The following is a 21,157-nucleotide window of genomic DNA, read 5'->3' as shown; positions in this document are numbered from 1 at the left end:
ACCGCTGAACAGGGCCCCGCCGTGCAGAAGAGCACCGCTGAACAGGGCCCCGCTGTGCAGAAGAGCACCGCTGAACAGGGCCCCGCCGTGAAGATAGGCACTGATGAACAGGGCCTCGCCGTGCAGAAGAGCACCGCTGAACAGGGCCCCGCCATCTCAAGCACTGCTCCGCTGGGCCCCGCCATCTCAAGCACCGCTGCGCTGGACCCTTCCTGTCAAGCACCGCTCCGCTGGGCCCCGCCGTCTCAAGCACCGCTCCGCTGGGCCCCACCGTCTCAAGCACCGCTCCGCTGGGCCCCGCCGTCTCAAGCACCGCTCTGCTGGACCCTTCCTGTCAAGCACCGCTCCACTGGGCCCCGCCGTCTCAAGCACCGCTCCGCTGGGCCCCGCCGTCTCAAGCACCGCTCCGCTGGGCCCCGCCGTCTCAAGCACCGCTCCGCTGGACCCTTCCTGTCAAGCACCGCTCCGCTGGGCCCTTCCTGTCAAGCACTGCTCCGCTGGGCCCGCCGTCTCAAGCACCGCTCCGCTGGGCCCCGCCCTCTCAAGCACTGCTCCGCTGGACCCTTCCTGTCAAGCACCGCTCCGCTGGGCCCTTCCTGTCAAGCACCGCTCCGCTGGGCCCCGCCGTCTCAAGCACCGCTCCGCTGGGCCCCGCCCTCTCAAGCACCGCTCCGCTGGACCCTTCCTGTCAAGCACCGCTCCGCTGGGCCCTTCCTGTCAAGCACCGCTGGCACAATGACAGTGCCGGTTCTGTGTCAAGCTACTGTTCACGGTTCACTGTGCCCACCATGCCTCCTCCATGACCAGTGACATTGAGAGACTGTGGCTTTGCACTCCCCAGGATTGTACAGTGGGCAACCCACCCACTGTAGAGACATTGAGAGACTGTGGCTTTGCACTCCCCAGGATTGTACAGTGGGCAAACCACCCACTGTAGAGACATTGAGAGACTGTGGCTTTGCACTCCCCAGGATTGTACAGTGGGCAAACCAACCACTGTAGAGACATTGAGAGACTGTGGCTTTGCACTCCCCAGGATTGTACAGTGGGCAAACCACCCACTGTAGAGACATTGAGAGACTGTGGCTTTGCACTCCCCAGGATTGTACAGTGGGGAAAACCAACCACTGTAGAGACATTGAGAGACTGTGGCTTTGCACTCCCCAGGATTGTACAGTGGGCATGGTGGCCCCTTCGTGGATCTGGCGTCGTGGACTCATGTGGCTGTGGTGCCCCCCCTTCCCTTCCCCCTGAGGTGCCTGTAGTTTTATCATCAGATGCCCCAGCAGTGTTCCCTCCAACGAACTCAGGTCTCCTGTGTGGGCTTTGCCCTTGTGTTGATACACTTTGGCCCACGGACACTTGGAATTTCGTTAAATGTGCAGGACTAATTGCCTCGGTTTATCGATTGCACAAAATATTTATTTTCTTTTGTATTATTTTTATTGCTATTTGACCATAACTTAACAGAGGCTATTTTTTACATAAATTTTGTTTCTCTATTTGATGATGTCTTTGCATTTTTCTGGGGGGTTTGGGTGGTGTCACTGTGACTTGTTGCTCTGCATTGGTGTGTACATATTTGGGGGGGGTGGGGGTCGCATATGTGTGTGCCGTAACCTTTCCTCCTCCCCCCTCCCCTGTGCCGTAGGTGCAGTACTCACCGTTGTCGTCTGCGGCGGCGTTCGTACTCGTGGTAGATGAGCAGGTAGACGAGAGCAGGTAGGATGTTTAATTTGGGTTCCATGTTGTCCTCCGTCCTCGTGGAGTGCATAGAGGTGAGCGTTTTTCCGTTCGTAGTCTGTTTCCGCCGTGTTTTTATCGGCGGGGCTCCCGCCCCGGAAAAGGTGGCGGATTGGTGAGTTGTGATAGGGTGGGCGGTACATTGTCTGCCGCCTGCCTGTTGGCGGTGACCGCCAACCTGTTTGTTTGTCCCGCTGTGGCAGTCGGAGTGTTAAAGTGGCAGGATGTGTTGGCGGTTCCCGCCAGGGTCAGAATTCCATTTTTTGGACCGCCGGCCTGTTGGCGGGTTGGCCGCCGCTTTATCACCGACCGCCAGGGCTAGAATCACCCCTAAAGTCTCTGAGAAAAGAGAAAAAAGATTTCAAAATTCAGTTGACCTTTTAAGGTCATAAAATTATTTTAGAATCCAGTATGAACAAACGACCACAGAATTTGGAACCTCAACAGAATTGCAAAATATAATTTTATTGAGCCAAGTGATGGGAGTCTCTCAGAGTTAATTTTGAAGGAAAACCTCAGCATGAGGCTGGTCATCTACAAGACTATGGGGGTTATTCCAACTTTGGAGGAGGTGTTAATCCGTCCCAAAAGTGACGGAAAAGTGACGGATTTACCACCAGCGGTATTACGAGTCCATTATATCCTATGGAACTCGTAATACGGCTGGTGGTATATCCGTCACTTTACCGTCACTTTTGGGACGGATTAACACCTCCTCCAAAGTTGGAATAACCCCCTATGTGTCAATGGTATTATTAGCTGTTGTTAGTTGTCAGAGAATTAGAATGAACCAAAGGTTATTGAAGTTCACTTTTTAGAGTATGTTTGTGTATTTCATAAATGTATTTTTATTTCTGTGGGGCTATATTGAGTGAGGGAGGTAACAGAGCAAAAATTTTGAAGTTCATTGACACGAAGGCAGAGGTAGTTGGGATCAAATGTTCCTTTTTATTGTTAAGTCAGTTATTAACAAGCCCCATCCAAGCCAGCAGATCCTATACCTCTTCTCCAGTCCAGGTCAACTCTCAACTGATTTATTGTACATTTCAGTGACGACGCACGGTCATAGAACATGACTTGCATCATCACATTGTTACCACAGCTCTATTGATACAGAACGCTGTATCTAGATACCACAAAGTTCTACTGAGGTGTCTATAGTACAATGAAAACACATTGGAAAGGTGTCAGGACCTGAACTACGGTGCTCTTCAGCAGAGGACGGATAGATCCTACACCACATTTGACAGCTTGGGCTCCTAAATTAAGGCAGAAACAAGCTGACCATTTAAAATGAGCGACACCACAGACTGCAAGACAACAACAAACAACAAATTCTGTGTCATCCCTGATGCACATTAAAACAAGTTGCTTGAACTTCTCACGTTGCAGATAATGGGGAAAATAAATGTACTTACTGGAGTTGAATGAATTAAGAAAATAATTCATAATTCGCTCTGCCCCATGGCAAGGTGTCATACACAATGTACAGGGCACAGGGCTGCTTTTTTCCCTACTGTACACATTTGAACAGGCCTATGTAGGGGAGGCTGCCACCCTTTCTGTGGTGGAGCAGATTACGACAATGATGTTACACGCAGTGCATATTCAACAGTAGTCCACGGAGGCACTGTGCCCTCACGTTACCTGCTACTGTTCTGCAATCTTAGTGGTGTTGGACTTTTTTGCTTATGCAGGGTCATCCCCAATCTTTTGGCCTCCTGCCTCCTATTTTTTCTGACCTGTTGCTGTTGGCTTCTGAACTCTGAGCACTTTATCACAGCTAACCAGTGCTAAAGTGCATTTGCTCTCTGTGTAAATTGTATGGTTGATTGGTTTGTCCATGATTGGCATATTTGATTTACTAGTAAGTCCCTAGTAAGGTGCAGTAGAGGTGTCAGGACCTGTAAATCAAATGCTACTAGTGGGGCTGCAGCACTGGTTGTGCCACCCACATATGTAGCTCTGTAATCATATCTCAGACCTGCCACTGCAGTGTTAACTGCAGTTTTAATGGTAAATTCGACTTGGCAAGTGTACCCACTTGCCAGGCCTAAACCTTCCATTTTCTTACATGTCAGACACCCCTAAGGTAGGCCTTCTGTAGCCTCTAGGGCAGGGTGCAGTGTATGGTTAAGGTAGGACATATAGTAATGTATTTTATATGTCCTGACAGTGAAATATTGCTAAATTCGTTTTTCACTGTTGCAAGGCCTGTCCCTCTCATAGGTTAACATGGGGGCTACCTTTAAATCTGATTAAAGTGTAGATTCCCTTTGGGAGCGGATGGACATGTGGAGTTTGGGGTCTCTCAGCTCACAATTTAAAAATGCATCTTTTAAGATTGTGTGTTTGAAAATGCCACTTTTAGAAAGTGAGCATTTTCTTGCTCATCCCATTTCTGTGACTTTGCCTGTTTGTGGATTCCCTGTCTGGATCAGTTTGACAGTTGGGCTGGTTGCACCTCACACTAGTCAGTGACACAAAGGGAGTGTAGTTTGCATTTCCTGATGAGCCATCTGTGCTTGGAGGGAGGGGATGGGTGGTCAGTTATACCTGAAAGGGCTGTGCCTGTCCTCACACAATTCAGTCTATGACCCCCTGGTGAGTGTCTGGGGCCTGGCCTTGGCAAGGCAGAATTTCACATTCAAAAGAGACATTAATTTGAAGTAGGCCTACTTTAAAGGATAAATTGGGTATTAGAAGGGCACACAAAACCACAGTCTTTAGAACACTTCTGGAAACAAGAGGAACCTCTGCCTGGAAAAGAGCTGAAGAGCTGAGGAAGAAGAGCTGCCCTGCTTGTGACTGTGCTTTGTGGAGCTATCCTGCAGTTGCTGCTTCTGCCAGAGTAATAGGGCAAAGACTGGACTTTGTGTACCTTCCATCTTGTGAAGAAATCTACAAGGGCTTGATTTAGAGCTTGCCTCCTCTTGTTTGAAGTCTCAGGGACAGCAGAGACTTCTCTCTGCCAGCACCTGGAGCCTCTGGAGAGACTCCTGCTCTGCCAAGTGGTGTCCTACCCATTCCCTGGGCCCTTGAAAGGAAAGTTGGTGAAAATTCAAGGAAATCGACTTCAGACGACTTCAGACCGCCGCCGCAGCTGAATCCAGTGACGCCGCCTGCAACTGACTCTGTGATCTTCGCTGGAACGCCACGACCTTTGCAGGCCCGACATCGCTGCAGCCCCGCCGAAGTCAGTGACTCCATGGAAGTTGCCGCACCACGTCATGACTGATGCCGCTCGAAGTGTGCAGATTCAACATTTCGCACAGATGTCACGATCCCCGACTTCACGCATCGGCTCGTTTTCATTTCTTCACCAAGGTACTGTACCTGGGGGTCTGCGCGACTCCGTGTCCGACGCCGCTGGTGTCGGATTTTTGAGAACGACTCTGTTATGACTCCGTGTTAACACCTCATCGAAGCATTTTGTGTTTCTAAGCGCTATTTTTGAGTTTAATCTTTAGAAATTCATAACTTGACTTGTGTATGTCAGATATTTGTTGTTTTGGTCTTGTTTTCTTTAGATAAATATTTCCTGTTTTTCTAAACTGGTGTTGTGTCATTTTATAGTGTTTTCATTAAGTTACTGTTTGTGTTGGTACAAATACTTTACACCTAGCACTCTGAAGTTAAGCCTACTGCTCTGCCAAGCTACCAAGGGGTAAGCAGGGGTTAGCTGAGTGTGATTCTCTTTTACCCTGACAAGAGTGAGGGTCCTTGCTTGAACAGGGAGTAACCTTACTGTCAACCAAAGACCCCATTTATAACAAGTGGCATAGCCAGTGTTTACAGAAACCATGAAAAGCCTTCCGCTTTCAGTGGGATGTGTCAGTTTACAGGGCTTCTGAGGCGCACACACTCCCTTCTGCCTCCTTGACCCATTGTTCTTTTGTTGCCTCACTAGCTGACTGCGCCCAGCTCTTTGTCAGCTGAGAGCGCGGGCCAATGAGAGCACTGGTGCAGAGGTGCAGGCCCTCTGACATTGTTGGTAAATTTCTGTGAATGTTTCTGAAACATTTTCGGGCCCCCTAAGCTGCGGCTTCTGTGCAGCCTCATGGTTCGCACAACCCTAAGGCCTGCACAGATATGACAAACTGTACAACGGAGCTGACGTGATGGTGCGTTTAAGTCACACTGCCCCCACTAAAATAAGCCCTAGTACTTAGCACTGACAAACATTGGCACACATTAAGCATTGCAGACAAGCTGTTCATTGACACACACTGCTGTTTATTGTGCCGTGGACTCATGTCAATAACTAGGATGAAACTTCCGAATGGCAGGAATATGACAGAGATGAATTAAAGCAATGCTTTTAGTCCTTTACTTACAGTTAATTAATATGCATTTATGATATCGTGTGTTAAAATGGTTGTTATTTTAATATATGACAACGTATTCATGGGAGAACAGGAAAGTGGAGTGTTATTTTCGAGCAGTAATTTATTAAAAGGCAGGCTGTTGGAACGTTACATAGTTATTTTTACTCCTCTTTCTATCTCTGGACTTTCGTCTTTTCTGCTGCTGAAGAAATATCCTCTTACTCTTTGCCAGAGGTCTTTCTCTCCTCTTTCCACGTTCTATTTCTTCCAGGCAGCCCGTTATGGTTGGATTAATGGGCTTTGGAGTATGCATATGAAAGGCTGGAGATGAAAGCCAATGTAAAATATTAATGTAATGGGGTGCTACTGCTAAGAAAAGGCAGTATTGCAAAAGCGTTTACACTTCATCTTGGTAGTCATTTGCACAAGTGACCTTGTTTTAAATTTGTTTTTTCAGTGGTCAGATGAGCAATGCGCCCCTCAAATCATACAGACCGAGTTCCAGTCTTCACAAACTCATCGACAGCTGAAAGAAAATTTGTATGAAACAATTATTGGCTATTTTGACAAGGGAAAGGTACATTACAATAATTAAAACGTCTGCGTCATAAGAAGATATGATTTGTACGTCAGAATTAAAATTACGTGTCAAACATAATTTTTGTATTAAGAATGTGCATGATAACGCAATATATCACACTTGATAACAACAAGATAAAGACTGGACATAGCAACAGCCTTTAAACAAAATAAATACAATGTGGCAATACAGGTACCATCTCAACTTCGGCCTTCACTTTCGTCTTTTCTGCTGCTGAAGAAGGATCCTCTTACTCTTTGCCAGGGTTGTTTTCTAATACTTTTTAAAACTTTGCTAGACATTTCTGTCGTCTGACACTGGTACTGAGGAAATTTCCGTCTCTTCAGTACCTGTGCTCTATCTAAAACATAGTTCCACCTTCCTGTAATTCATTCCATCTTCCAGTATATAGCTGCCTGAATTAGATAAGGACCTTGCATTGGCCATCTTAACTCACACCAGAGAATGAATGTATACTACTTTAGGCTCAGTCAGTGGCTTTCCCTGTCCGGCCAAATGTACTTTGCAGCAATCATCTTCTCTAACGGGAAATGTCACTTGTTTTACTTGATACACATTATAATTCTGATTCTGGTCTTTATGACATATTCTGGTATCACATCATGTGAATTACTGTTTTCCTCGGTCAATATTCTACTGGCAAAGCACTCCAGGAAAGAACTCCTTCCGATCCTGTGGTGCCTGTTCTGTTGAATCTTGGTCATACTTACTCAATTTGATATTTAATACATTTTATTCTGAGTCTGCTTTTTTAAAAGTTTTTCGCAAAAAACAGTACTAGCTAATTAAAGAACGAAAGAACGACCGCATTAAGGGCCATATGTACGAAAGCTTTTTCCCATAGACACAGAATGGGTAAAATCCTTTGGTACATCTGGCCCTAAGAGTATTAGAGAAGGAGTAAAATGATGGGTACGGGTTGACCTTAAAATAGCACATCCTATCCTACTATAAAATTCATAGCAGTGGATTTGAAAACATTTTCTAAACAAGATAGCAAATTGATGCTAGGGACTTCTCCATGATCAAAACATTTGCTAAGTAACACTGTGAATAACATCCAGATGAACGGAGGTGCTGTCTCCAATAGCTACAAAAGCTAACTAAAGCAATGCAATAGAAAAAAACGTTAGTACCCCTCTTCATTCATGATGAAAGAGTGAATGGCTGGAACCTAGGTAACAGCACAGCCTCTGCAACATCACAGGGTGTTTAAGACAACAAAGAATAAATTATGCACGGTTTTTAGTCGTATTGAACTCACTGTTTCTGCATAGTAATAGTTTGGCAAATATGCAGTAGAGAAAATACAGATGAAAGCATTTTCTTTCAGCACAAGGTTGTAGGTAACCATGCCAAACCAAAACACTATTTCAAATACATGAAAGCTTCTGCTACAGTGTATAAAGTTGGAAATGGATGGTCTGATTTAGAGTTTGTCTGTTGGGTTCTTCCATCACACATGTAACAGCTATCCCATTCCCCCTTAGTGCAAGTGCATAATATCATATAGGACTTTTAATAAGGAGGATAACATATGAAATATTATTTGTGACTGAGTGTCTTGTCTGCGAAACCCAGATCAAGGCCTAGTGTTTCCTTTTGTTGCAGCGTCTCTTATTCTGCTGAAATTGGAATTGAATACATTACAGTATCCTGTCAGCCAAACTAAAGGTCCGCCCACCTCATGTAGAGTTGGGCAGACCATTTCCTATCTGTCTGCGGTGCTCCAATGGCTCAGTCGACGGAAACCTTTGCCTACAGAGTGGGGTCCATCAGAGGAAAGTCATTGCACTGCCTGCCCTATTTAGAGTGGCTGGTGTTGTGTACTTTCTTCACAGACCCTTATTGCCAGGTAAAACCTGCTGACGAGAGACAGAAAGAAACAAATAAATAATGATCCTCACACCCACAGCTAAAACTTCCTGGGTGTTCCGGTCATTAATGGTTTGTTTTAAATACCAACCTCCCACTTTAGGACTTTGTTTTTGAAAAACAGGCACTTTTGTGAAGTTTGTTGAACCAGTCAAAAGCAACAGCTGACATCCCCCAAATGTTTTGTCCTTGACAGAAACCCCCTTGACAGCAGACCCTGCCAAGGTAGAGAGATCTCCGCCCACCTGGCAGTGATATCTAAATCTGGCAGGCTGTAGATCTTCAGAGTGGCTCCCGCCTCTCTGACAAACTGTGCCTTGTCTGTGACACTGTAAAACAGTCTCGAAGACCCATTTTTAGGTGCATTGAAGATGCTGCTGCAACGGGCCACAATTTATGTACATTCTTGGGTAGTCCTTATAAAACAAAATAACATAGAGCAGAAGCACTGGATATTAAACAAATGACTAGTATTGATATTTCATATGAAAGATTGTGTGCAGAAATGCATGGATGTTCTATGGGGATAGCCAGGAGTAGCAGCTGCCACCCATAGCAGTGCCTGTCTAACCCCTGATACTGCCTTTTTTGACCCCTGGCTCAGTCGTCTCCAGTAGTGACAATAACAAAAAGCCAGAGTGGCTTGCCAAATGCCATGCTTAAATTATGTAATTCTCATCCTTTTTCTCTCACTTTGCCCTTTAAAAGAAAATAGGAGGCATCTAAAGGTGTAATGGTGGCAAAAATGAATGAGACTCGCTGATTGTACCTGTCACCTATCCTTTCAGTAGCCTCCTTGTCTGGGTTGTAGTGGTCAATGGTGCAACAAATGCAGTGAAACCAGGGTCCAGAGGCTTAAGAGTCTCACTGAACCCCAATTTGTTTTGTATATCACTAGGTGGTATTTCTGTAATGTGAACCTAACCAAAAGACAGCGTAGAGCTCCACAGGGTCAAAGACAAGCATAAAGTCAATTAGTGAAAAGTGAGATAGCTGGGTTGTGGACTGCAAATGCACTGTGATGTAGTTTTGTTTAAAAATATCTGTCTTTAACTTGTTCCTCAAGTGGGGAAGAATTGGAGCAGCCCAGATGGATATGGGGCTGTTGTTCCAGATCCTGCATAAATTGTAAAGCCTGCTGCGTTATTTTTTCATTATTTTTTACACTTCCTGGTCTGCAGTATGATGGTGTCTTGACTGCAGGTGTGCAGAGAACCACCAAAGATGGTAAGCTTGTTTACAAGATAAGCAAGTGCGCTGATCCTGATAGCTTTGTTGCAGCTGGTTTTGAAGATGGTGCACACCTGCAAGAGGAGCCAATGAAGTTCCGTCAGGATGGGTGTGATGTGATAATATTTCTTCAGTTCCAGGATGAGATGTGCTGCATTATACAAGATGTGCCTAATGTCCGCAAGTGTGAAGTCTCACAGGTCAGGAACCAGGGTCTCAGCACCATGCTGATGTGAGAAAATAAGGGCTTGAACATATCTGAAGTCGCTTTCTGGGAGAAGCAATTCCACTTTGTTTAGAGGAGATAGCTGTTATCATGTCATCTTTGTTTGTTTGGCAGTGTGTTCCTTGGAGGTGAGGCTAATGTTTAGGGTGAAAGCAACTGACTTGGCAATCAGTCGACATTGTGGTTTTTAAGCAGGAAGATGGTGGCCCGCTAGTGCATACCTTGTACTTCCTGTTAGTGGTCCCAGCTATGGTGTTTTGACATTTTCTTGTCTTGGCCTCCCTTAATGTTGAAGAGCAGGACATGATGTCCCTCTTGAGTGGATGTCTGGCTGTGGTGATCCTTCAGCTATGGATGGCTCCTAACTTGCAAGGAGTAGGAATTGGTGCCCCTGCAAATGCGGAAGGGTTTGGCTTCCTGTCACAATCACACTGAAGTGCAGAAGCAGGACTATGAAGCAGCTTACCTCAGGTACTCAATCTTCAAGCCTGGCCATGGCAGCTGGCAAAGTCCAGGACGGAGGAGGCAAGAGGAGAAGCAGTAAAAGACCAGGCAAAAGATGTAAAGATTTGCAAGCTCTAGTCCAGAGACAAGTTGAGAGGCAAGAAACCTTTGCGTAGGCTAGCTATTATAACACAATCAACAACATTTAGATGTATAGCAATTTTCACTATTACAAATTCATGTACCCTTCACAAGCCTCTGTCAAATCTGCCGGGAAGGTGAGCTGTGGTTGGATTTTGTTATGGAGCTCAAGTGTTTATTCTTTGGTCTATTTCTTGTTCAAATTTATATGAACCAGAGGTCTTTAATACTTTAAATGTACAGATTACTCAATGGCCTCTTAGCTAATTGGATGTGGGAATTTTAACGTAGGTTAACCAGAATTAAAAAAAAATAGAAAATAGGGTTTCTTGTGTGATAACTCAACTTATAAGCAAACATTGATTGCTGGATGCTTGAGAGAAACTTAAAAAAGATTATGCTAGTTTTGCCTTTTCTTGCATCTGCACAGGAAGTACCCTTGAGTTTGACCTCTCCATGTTATCTAAATGGTGTGATGATACAGCTATTTCCCAATTTTATCTGACCACTCCCAGTAGTAGTAATAGCATCAGATCTTAGGGTAGGATTAGCATTGCAGGGCATTATTTCAGGACTTTCTCACATTGTGAATATGACTAACTGGATACCAATTTCTTTGTATTATTAAGGATCAGCTGATGCTAATATTGCATGCAACATCTTTAAAGCTAGGGAAAGAGGCCCCACCATGGGATATTAATTGCACCATGAGAAGCAGAAACAAGAACAGATGTGAATATATAATGCTTGTTGGACCTGGCCCTTTTTGCAGGATAACCCCATATTTTATTACCTCCCTCCTATTTTTCCAACTTTTTTTCCTATCAGCTGTAGGACTCTGTGCACTTTACCACTGCTAATCAGTGGTCTCTCCTCTGAACAAATAATGATTGGCTTACACCTGTTTGGCATATTTGATTTACTTGTAAGTCACTTGTAAAGTATACCAAATTACAAGGGGTCTATAAATTAAATGCTGCTAGTGTCCTACAGTGCTGAGTGTGCCACCCACACCTTTCAAACCTGTCTCAGGCTTGTCACTGCAGTGCCTGTGTGTGCAGTTTACTGCCACTTTGACTTGGCATTTACAACTACTTCCTAAGCATTAAAGTCCCCTTTTAATACATATGTCACACCTAAGGTAGGCCCTAGTCAGCTCTACGGAAAGGGTGCTGTGTAGGTAGAAGGTAGGACATGTACTTTTGTGTTTTGTGTGTCCTGGTAGTGAGAAACAGCCTATTTAATTTTTCACTACTGTGTGGAAATTAAGTGGTAATCCTCGGTCGGAAAGAAGTAGCTCTGTCATGTTTAGTATGTTTAGAATGGCAGTGAGAAATCCTTCTTATTAGTGAAATTGGGTTTCACATTACTATTTTAGAAATGCCACTTTTAGAAAGTGGACCTTTTTCTTTTTTATAACTATGTGTGCTTTGCAGCCTGTCTCCAGTACACGTTAGACCTGGGTGACAGCTATATTTTGTGCTTACCCTCTAGTCAGCCATGACACAGGAAGGGCTGGGTGTGATAGGGTATCAATCTGCATTCATCTGCTTCTGATAGTCTTTCTGGGCTGGGAGAGGTGGTTCACACTTACATGTCAATAGGGTGTGGCCTGCCCTCACACAAAAGGCTCATGTACCCCCTACCGAACCTCTAGAGCCAGGGCTGGGCTGAAAGGAATTGTTGTGCACTTCTAAAGGTTCCTTTGAATTCCTCCCTTCATCAAATACATTTTTGAGTATAAGTGCTGTGGTTCTGATTCCATGTTTTCAGACACTTAGTGGATTTGTAATGTGATGCTGTTGGCGCTACAAACTGCACAATGCCAGATGACTACTGTCTTTCTAGGAGGACCCGCCATTTGGACTACTTGCTTTGTTGTTCTGGCTTGCTGCCTGTTGTGCTGCTGAAGACACTGGCACCCTGCAATCGATCTCTTGTAGTGGCCTGTCTGCTACCCTCTTTGTGCCCCAGTGTCCTCCATAGGCTTGTTGGCTTGTCCCCTGTTCAATCAGAGTCTCAGGACCAGTAAAGACTTTGCCTTATAATCTCCTGGCCACAGGACACTGAGTCTGCCCATCACAAGTTCCTAAGGACGGCGAATGTTGAGCGCTTTGCTCTATGTGACAAAAAGTGTGTGTAGAGCACTTTGCACTTCCTAGGAGGGCAGTGGTGTTTTTTTACAGTGCAGTACCCCCAGACAGGGAAACTGAGATGTGCAAACTCTGAGCTAAGTGCCGTACCAAGACACCCACTCCCCACAGTTATACTGCTGCATACGAGGAAGGCACCGCAGTACTTCTCCGCACAGCCCCACCAATGACCCATTGCCTGGCAATCAAGGGCAGACCAAGCCCACGAGGATCATGCTGATGGCCTGCCCCTGTATTCAGCATTTGTAACATGCCAGCAGCCCGAGCCAGAACTGCCTGGCTAGGTCCTCCCTGGACCGGAAACAAGCATCCTGGGACCCGTTTCAGGGTATCACCCTTCATTAGCCAGGCTAGCTTGAATCCAGTGGCACAGTGAGCAAAGGACCCACGTCTGGTCATACGCTTCCCACTTAGGGCAACTTTAGCAATACAAAAGGATGGTGGACGGAGTGTTGAAAATTTTCAAACACTCACACCCAGTCACAGATCTGGGTTTAATCCATTGTTCTTTTGCTCACCAGGCCACCCCAGTTTGGACATAGCGATATGCAAATCAGTCTTCACCCTGTTCCAAATGGGAACAGTCCAGCCCAAACTGCCTGGCCAGGTTCTCCCTGGACTGGAAATAAACATCCTAGAACCCGTTTCAGGGTATCACCCTTCATTAGCCAGGCTAGCTTGAATCCAGTGGCAAGGGAAGCAAGGGACCCACGTCCAGGTGGATAACCAACTCTTTGTGGGGTACGTGGAAGCAAAGAAGGGTTGGGCAGTGCAGAAACAACCCATTTCACGTTGGGTCGTTCTCTGCATTAGGATCTGCTATGCACTGGCCATGAAGCAGCCTCCTAAGGGCTTGAGGGCTCATTCCATTAGGAGTAAGGCTGTTACCACTGCACTAGCATGAGGTGTTTCAGTCCTGGATATCTGTCAGGCAGCAACGTGGGTGTCTTTTCACATGTTTGTAAAACACTACTGCCAGGACAATCAGGTCTGGAGAGACGGACACTTTGCCCTTTCAGCCCTACAGGGTTTTCTAGTGTGAGAAGATTTATCCGCAGCCCACCGCCAGGAGATTATAGCTTGGATATCTATTCTAAAGTAAGGAATCAGCAGCTAGAAGTCTCTATTGCATGAACAAGTCACTTACCTTCGGTAATGTATTATCTGGTGAAGACTCTATCTAGCTGCAGATTCCTTACACCCACCCATTCCTCCCTGCTCTGCGGATACGTCTATTAGAGTTAGGGTTTATCCCTTTCAGGGCCCTAGTTTTTGCACAGACGAACTGCTGGTTCTATCTTTGACTCTGCGCTTCTGGTGTGGAAGTTCGTGGCAAAAAGAACTGACGTACATGCCCCTGGGTGGTGACTTTATAGGCGACTGCGATGTCACAGACGGCTTCAATGATGCCAACGACGCCCCACGGTTCTGAACGGATTCTAAGCTGACTCTTGGAAATTGTAATGTAAGGAATCTGCAGCTAAATAGAGTCTCTACCAGATAATGCATAACTCAAGGTAAGTAACTTGTTTGTTTCAATTGGGCCCATGGTGATTCTCATAACCCTGCTAGTTGGAGTGCTCGTATTCCTGTGCCTATTTACTTACTGTTATTGATGTGCTTTTTGGTGCATTACATAAACTAAATGTTTAATAATATATGTTGTTTTTGCCTTGCATTGATCAGGATAATGAGTACTATCTGAGTAACTGCATAGTGTGCACAGTATTTACGATTCATGTCTATTTGGTCTGGTTTTAAGTATAATATACAATATATTTTTATAATCCTGTGTGGAGTCTCTTTTTTTGGTGTATTCACTGTGTTGCTGTGTGACTGTGTTGTGCAAGCGCTTTACACATTGCCTCTGATGATAAGCCTGCTTGCTCTGCACCAAGCTACCAGTGAGTGACCATAGGTTATCTTGGGTGTGTAACTGTCTTGCCCTGACTAGGGTTGTGGGTTCTGTCTGGATTAGGTGCATATCTTACCCAACCAGATACCCCATTTTCAATAATGCCAAAGTTGCTGATTTAGAAATGAAAAACACTACAGTCATATCCAGTAATGGTCCTGAAGAAAGTGCAGTCTGGGGCCAAATGCCAAAGTCCTCACTTTCAAGCTAAGATACCAGGGAGTCAGAGAATATATAGAAACAATAAGGATAACACAGGAACATGGTTTCAGAGGTTCTTGGCATAGTTTGGGTGTTTCACAAATTCCATCAGTCTCTTTATTAACAAGACAATACCATGGACCGTGATGCAGTTCAGGCATTTCTGAGCTTCATTGAAGTTCATGCACTGAATGCTGAAGACATGCAGCCTCCAGATGAATCCATAAATATTGAGGAAATAGAAAGCAGCTACTTTTGTACTTCCTGCTGGCAAGGCAGTTGACCCTTGTGGTATTCCATTAGACTTTTATAAAAAAAAAAATCAGGAACTTATCAGGCTCACACCTTTCCATTTTTAAGCTAGTACAAACTGGACCTGACCCCCCATTGCTCTTTAATGCCTATCAATGTAAAATTTTGTTTAAAAAGACAAAGACAAACCAGCCCGGAGGAATACATCCCATTTAATTAATAAATAGTGATATAAAAATGTACAAAAAAAATGTGCTATGTATTTAAACAGAGCTATCTTTAAGCAGCATAGCTTTGTGACAGCAAGAACAATGGATATATATATGTGATAACAGCCATTATACTGGTTTCTCAAACACATAGCTATAGAATTCCTTTGCCGATGATCCTGCTCGATTCAAAAAAGGCTTTTGGTAGAGTGGCCTGGCAGTATATATGGGATACTATGAGATGCATGGAGATCAGGATTCCTTTTTGAGGGCTCTCCTGCCTCTCTATAAAATCCAATACGTAAGTTGCAAAAAATGAATAGGGAGACTGAGAAAATGAATGTTACAAGAGGGAATAGACAAGGTAACCCTTGTCTTCCGCTGCTGTTTATGATCTATTTTGAACCATTTTTGTAAAAAAGAATAAGGAATGCTGATATTAAACAACTCATAGTAAAAGAACACAGGACAAAGCTACTTGCAATTGTTGACAATATTTCTATAATGAGACGATTCCTCAATGTGACATTAAGGGAGATAGAGGAAGAAGCACAGACATTCAGTACCATGTCAGGCTATCTACTAAACAAAAGTAAAACCCAACATGACCTAATTACTATTGTAATGTGCAAGATCTACTGCTGACAAGTGAAGTCATATATTTGAGAGTAAGATTGCCACCGGCATGGATAAAATAGACTGAGGAAGCTACAACCCTCTCCTTAAAAAAGCTGAAAATAAATTGTAGTTTAAATATTCTCCTCCTTACGGTTATTGGCAGGTGTACAATTAGAAAAATATGTAATACAATAGATATGCAGTTCACAAGAAAGAAGAACGGGATATGGGTGTGTGAGGGCTCTTGCTTCTGAGCAAACAGATGCCTCGATCTTTTGCCTCAGTTCGCCGGGCATATATTCTCTTTACCTTCCTCCTCCCTTTCTCCCTTCTTAGGAACTGCATACCTTTTCTATTACACAGTATCCTGTGGTGCATGTATGCTGGATCTTAAAGCGCTCCTAGTGCCTCTCTGTGTATAACATTATAAAAATAGTCATTTTGCCATCTTTTATATACCTATTTTTAGCACCCATGAGGTTTGGGAAATTAAATTCAATTTGCAGGAGCTTTGTCTGGGGGATTAAATGGTCAAGGAGGGCTCTGTGATTTCTATGACTACTGATCTTAAAAGGGGGATGGAGTTCCCTAACTTTGAATTTTATTATTTTGTGGCAGCTTTATTACATGCCAGGATACTGATACAAGCCATAAGGAGTTAAGAAACAATATGCTCTCTGTCAATGAGCCATAATTGGGCAATGAGGCGGGGGCTTTTCTGTTATGACCTTGTGAAATAACTATTTCAAAAGGAGGGTTTGATTTAAGATCTTGACTAGTGCATGCAAAATATGCAAATCTTGTCAAGAATGTTTAAAATTACCAAATACAATAAATATATGCCATTATGATCTTCAAATTTATTTCCAAAGATTTTTATAGATAATCACTGAACCACTTAGTCCACAAGGGGTATTCAAATGTTAGGCGATTTCCACTTTAATGAGACATTTATATATTTTAAACAACTGAAGGAAACCTATCATTTAACACATTTTTCCTTTTTTCAAATATTTACAGAGTAAGGATTTTTTACAGAATGTAGCTCCTGAGTGTTTGACCATGGTAACGAATATACAATTTAACAGAATTACCTATCACCCGGGAGATACACTTAAAAGATACTATCAGCTGTTTGTTAATCTAGAGAAGAATGTCTTAGGCAGTCAGAATGGGAAATGGGAAAAATTATTGAGTTTGAGAAAAAGGCAAGTAGAAATTGAAGAAACAATTAGAGTGGGAAGTTTATCACTGCTCACTGAAAACATGAAGATTCAAAACAGCAAAATGATATTCAATATTTATTATACTCCCATCAAGTTGAGTATATTGGATAGCCAAACATATTCTAGATGTCCACACTGTAGGCAAGCAGAGGCTTATGTTGTACACACTTTTGCTTCTTGCACAGCACTGGACAACATTTGACTATTGATTTTTTAATTCATTAGCTCTTTGACCAATAGGATAAAGTTGGCTATTAATGCCCCAGAGAACTTAAATACGGCACATACCCCTAGAGCTCCCCCTGCACACATGAAGGCTTGAGTATTCTCAAGCCTTCTGTGATAAAGTGGCAGAGTTTTCAAAAGAGAAAATTCTGATGATTCTTGTTGAGTTCTTGGCTTCTGCCGACGGTTCTGAGGCAGCTCCTTTTTAATCCCCAGTGGGTGAGGAAGTGGGTGCTTAAGACCATCATAGCCCCAGGTGCTTAGACAGATTCTCCCTGCTGCTGGCCCATAAAATCAAGACCCAGTTGGATGAAACAATTTTGGGCTCCCCAGATGACCCCTGTCCTCCTAGGTCCTGCATCTGTTCCCTGACCTTATGGTGAAGGTCTTAGAGAAGATCTTGCGAACATTTCAAAGACTGGGGTGTACCCACAGGACTAGAAGAAGGCAGTGGTCATCCCTCTGTAGAAGAAACCAGATGGGAACCCCAGCAATCTGAAAAATCTTCACCTAATTTATTTGCTGCTGATCCCTGCTAAGATTCTAGAGAAGCACATCAATAAGAAACTCTCTGAATCTATGATTTTGATATCCTGGGCCTATCACAAAATGGGTTCTGAAACACTATAGCACGGAATCAGCTCTCATTACTACCACAGATCTGATTCGTAGGCAGGTTGATCAGGGTGGGGCAGCAATATTGGTCCTGTTAGACCTGTTGGCAGCCTCTGTAACCATTTCTCCATCTTTGCTGGTGCAAGGGCTGTGTCAGGCTGGGCTGAGAGACGAGGCCCTTAAGCTGCCGGAGACATTTTTAGTTGACAGGACCATTAGAGACAGCTGTGGAGATTTTGGTTTTCAGGTTTCATCCTATGTGGATGATACCAAGATCATTGTTTCCAGCTCGGATGACTGGGAAGAGGTAGCATACAGATTTCGGATGTGTATGGGTGAGTTCAGCAGATGGATGAGGGAGAACAACTTAAAAATTAATGGGGAGAAAATGGCGATTATGCTGTTCAGTGTGGATAGCTCTATCTGGAACAATCACTGGTGGCCAGACTACTGTGGTATGCTACCTGTCCTCTTTAGGGAGGCCAAAAACCTGGGCGGGGTGTTTGATGACTCCCTGTCTTTTGATACTCAAGTCAACAGAATTGTGAGTTCATACTTCTGGATGATTGGAACTTTGAAGAAAATATTGTTTTTTCTTCCTAAAGAGCTCAGGGCGGCAGTGGTCGTTGCCCCTATCACCTCGAGTTTAAACTACTGCAATGCCTTGTATCTTAATGTGAAACAACTTTCATTTAACAGGCTCCAAATCATCCAAAATATGGCCGCTCCCTGGTTCTGGGACTTCCCAGACATTGTTTAGTCAGGAATGGCTTTAGATCACTACAATGGCTGCCTGTAAAGCACTTTGTTTGACGCATCAAGGTCTCTATGCGTAGGGGCCGCAATATCTTTAGATAACCTTGAACTGGTACACACCCACCAGGACTTTGAGATCAGTGGGACAATTTAAGGTGATGATGCCTCAATGTAGGAAAGCAAGATGGGGTGAATGGTTGCGACGGCAAGGTTATGGATCTCCCATCCTGTTTATATTAGGTGTCTGAGGATACACCTGCCTTTTTGTAAGCAAGTAAAAGTGTTGCTCTTTGCTAAATACTCTCTGCTAAGGACCTTTTTTTGTTTTGTTTATTGATTCTGGTTCTGGTGGTTTTGTCTCCCCGAGATTGCTTATCTCCAGTGCTTTGATGCCTTACAGTATAGGTCTAAGGCACATTATAAATACCAACTCCAAATACAAAAATTAAACCACAGCCACATAAAATAATAAGTAGTCGGGACAAGAATATTGAGACCATTCCTTTAATTTCTGTGGCCAGTACTATGGCTGATGTTGTATTGCTGCAGTATAGTTGAATTCCAAACCACATTTGTTTCTGCAAATGTTGAATTATTATTAAGTAAGTTATTTTAACCCCTTCACTGCCAGGCCTCTTCCCCCTCCTGTGCCAAGCCTTTTTTTTTAGCTGATTGGAGCAGTTAAGGCCCTCATAACTTTTTGTCCACATAACCTACCTATGCCAAATTTGTGTCCTTTTTTTGCAAAATCCTAAGGATTCTAGAGGTACCCAGAGTTTGTGGGTTCCCCTAGAGGAGACCAAGACATTGGCCAAAATACAGCTAACATTTTGTTTTTTAAAATAAATGGGAACAAGTGCTGCAGAAGAAAGCTTGTGGTTTTCCCCTCAAAATGGGATCAACAAAGGGATTGCGGTGCTAAAATCACCACCTTCCCAGCTTTCAGGAACAGGCAGACCTGAATCAGAAAAACACATTTTTCAACACAATTTTGGCATATTACTGGGACATACCCCATTTCTACTGTTTTTTCTGCTTTCAGTCTCCTTCCAGTTAGTGACAGAAATAGGTGTGAAGCCAGTGCTGGATCCCAGACAGCTAAAAATTTCTGAAAAGTACACAAAAGTCTAAATTCACCAAGGGGTCATTTGTATAGATCCTTCAAGGTTTTCCCACAGAAAGTGACAGATAAAATAAAAATATATTGACATTGAGGTGAAATAAATCCATTTCTGTCCATGTTTTCTTCTACAACCTTTTCCAGGTATGGCAGATTTTTGAAAGCGATATATTGTTATGTCTGCTGGACTCTTCTGGTTGCGGGGATACATAGGGCTTGTAAGTTTAGCAAGAACTCTAGCTACCCAGAGCCAATTAAAGGAGCTGCACCTTGCAATGGAATTTCATTGTATACCGGGTATACAGCAATTCATTTGGTGAAATATAAAAAGAGAAAAATAGGTATCAAGGAAACCTTTGATTTCCAAGATGGGCACAAGAGAAGGTGTTGGAATCTGAGAGGAGCCACATATATCCTTCCACCAGCATTCCACCTAGTCTCCGGATAAAAATGGTACCTCACTTGTGTGGGTAGGCCTATTGCCCGTGACAGGCAAGGCCCCAAAATAGAACATGCACACATCACATTTTCTAAAGAAAACTGACCACTTTTTCGCAAAGTGCTTTGCTGTCGATCTTGCCCTCCAGCTCAGCCGGCACCTAGGGAAACCTACCGAACATGTGCATAATTGAAAACTAGACACGTAGGGAAATCCAGGATTAGGTAACCTGTGGGACTCTCACCAGTTTCTGTTACCCAGAATCCTTAGCAAACCTCCAAATTTGCCCAAAAAACACTTTGTACTCATATTTTGGTGATAGAAAGTTCTGGAATCTGAGAAAAGCCATACATTTCCTTCCACCAAGCATTTCCCCAAGTCTCCCGATAAAAATGGTACCTCACTTGTGTGGGTAGGCCTAGTACCCACAATAGGAAATGCCCCCATAGCACAACGTGGACACATCACATTTTCCCAAAGAAAACGGACCTGTTTTTTTTAAAAGTGCCAAGCTGTGGATTTTGGCTTGTAGCTCAGCCGGCACCTAGTGAAACCTAGAAAACCTATACATTTTTAAAAACTAGACACCTAGGACAATTCAGAATGGGGTTAATTGTAGGGCTCTCACTAGGTCCTGTTACCCAGAATCCTTGCAAACCTCAAAATTTGGCTAAAGAAAAAAAACGTTTTTTTCTGCACATTTCCGTGATAGAAAGTTCTGGAATCTTAGAGGAGCCACAGATTTCCTTTCACCTAGCATTCCCACAAGTCTCACGATAAAAATGGTACCTCACGTGTGTGGCTAGGCCTAGTGCCCGCGACAGGAAATGCCCCAAAACA

General features: G+C 43.9%; 1 protein-coding gene across 1 annotated transcript in view; it reads left to right on the top strand.

Annotated features, from left to right (window-relative positions):
- DOCK2 (dedicator of cytokinesis 2) overlaps positions 1–21,157 on the top strand; it is a 2,133,690-nt gene that overhangs the window by 1,955,769 nt on the left and 156,764 nt on the right. The window contains exon 38 of the mRNA XM_069199340.1: positions 6,529–6,648. Within this exon, the coding sequence (XP_069055441.1) occupies positions 6,529–6,648 (120 nt within the window). The remainder of the gene's footprint in view (positions 1–6,528; positions 6,649–21,157) is intronic.

This window comes from Pleurodeles waltl, chromosome 7 (genome assembly GCF_031143425.1).
Source record: "Pleurodeles waltl isolate 20211129_DDA chromosome 7, aPleWal1.hap1.20221129, whole genome shotgun sequence".
In the NCBI taxonomy this organism is placed as follows: domain Eukaryota; kingdom Metazoa; phylum Chordata; class Amphibia; order Caudata; family Salamandridae; genus Pleurodeles; species Pleurodeles waltl.
The sequence above is the reverse complement of the archived record's forward strand: the minus strand, read 5'-3'. Positions and strand labels throughout refer to the sequence as shown.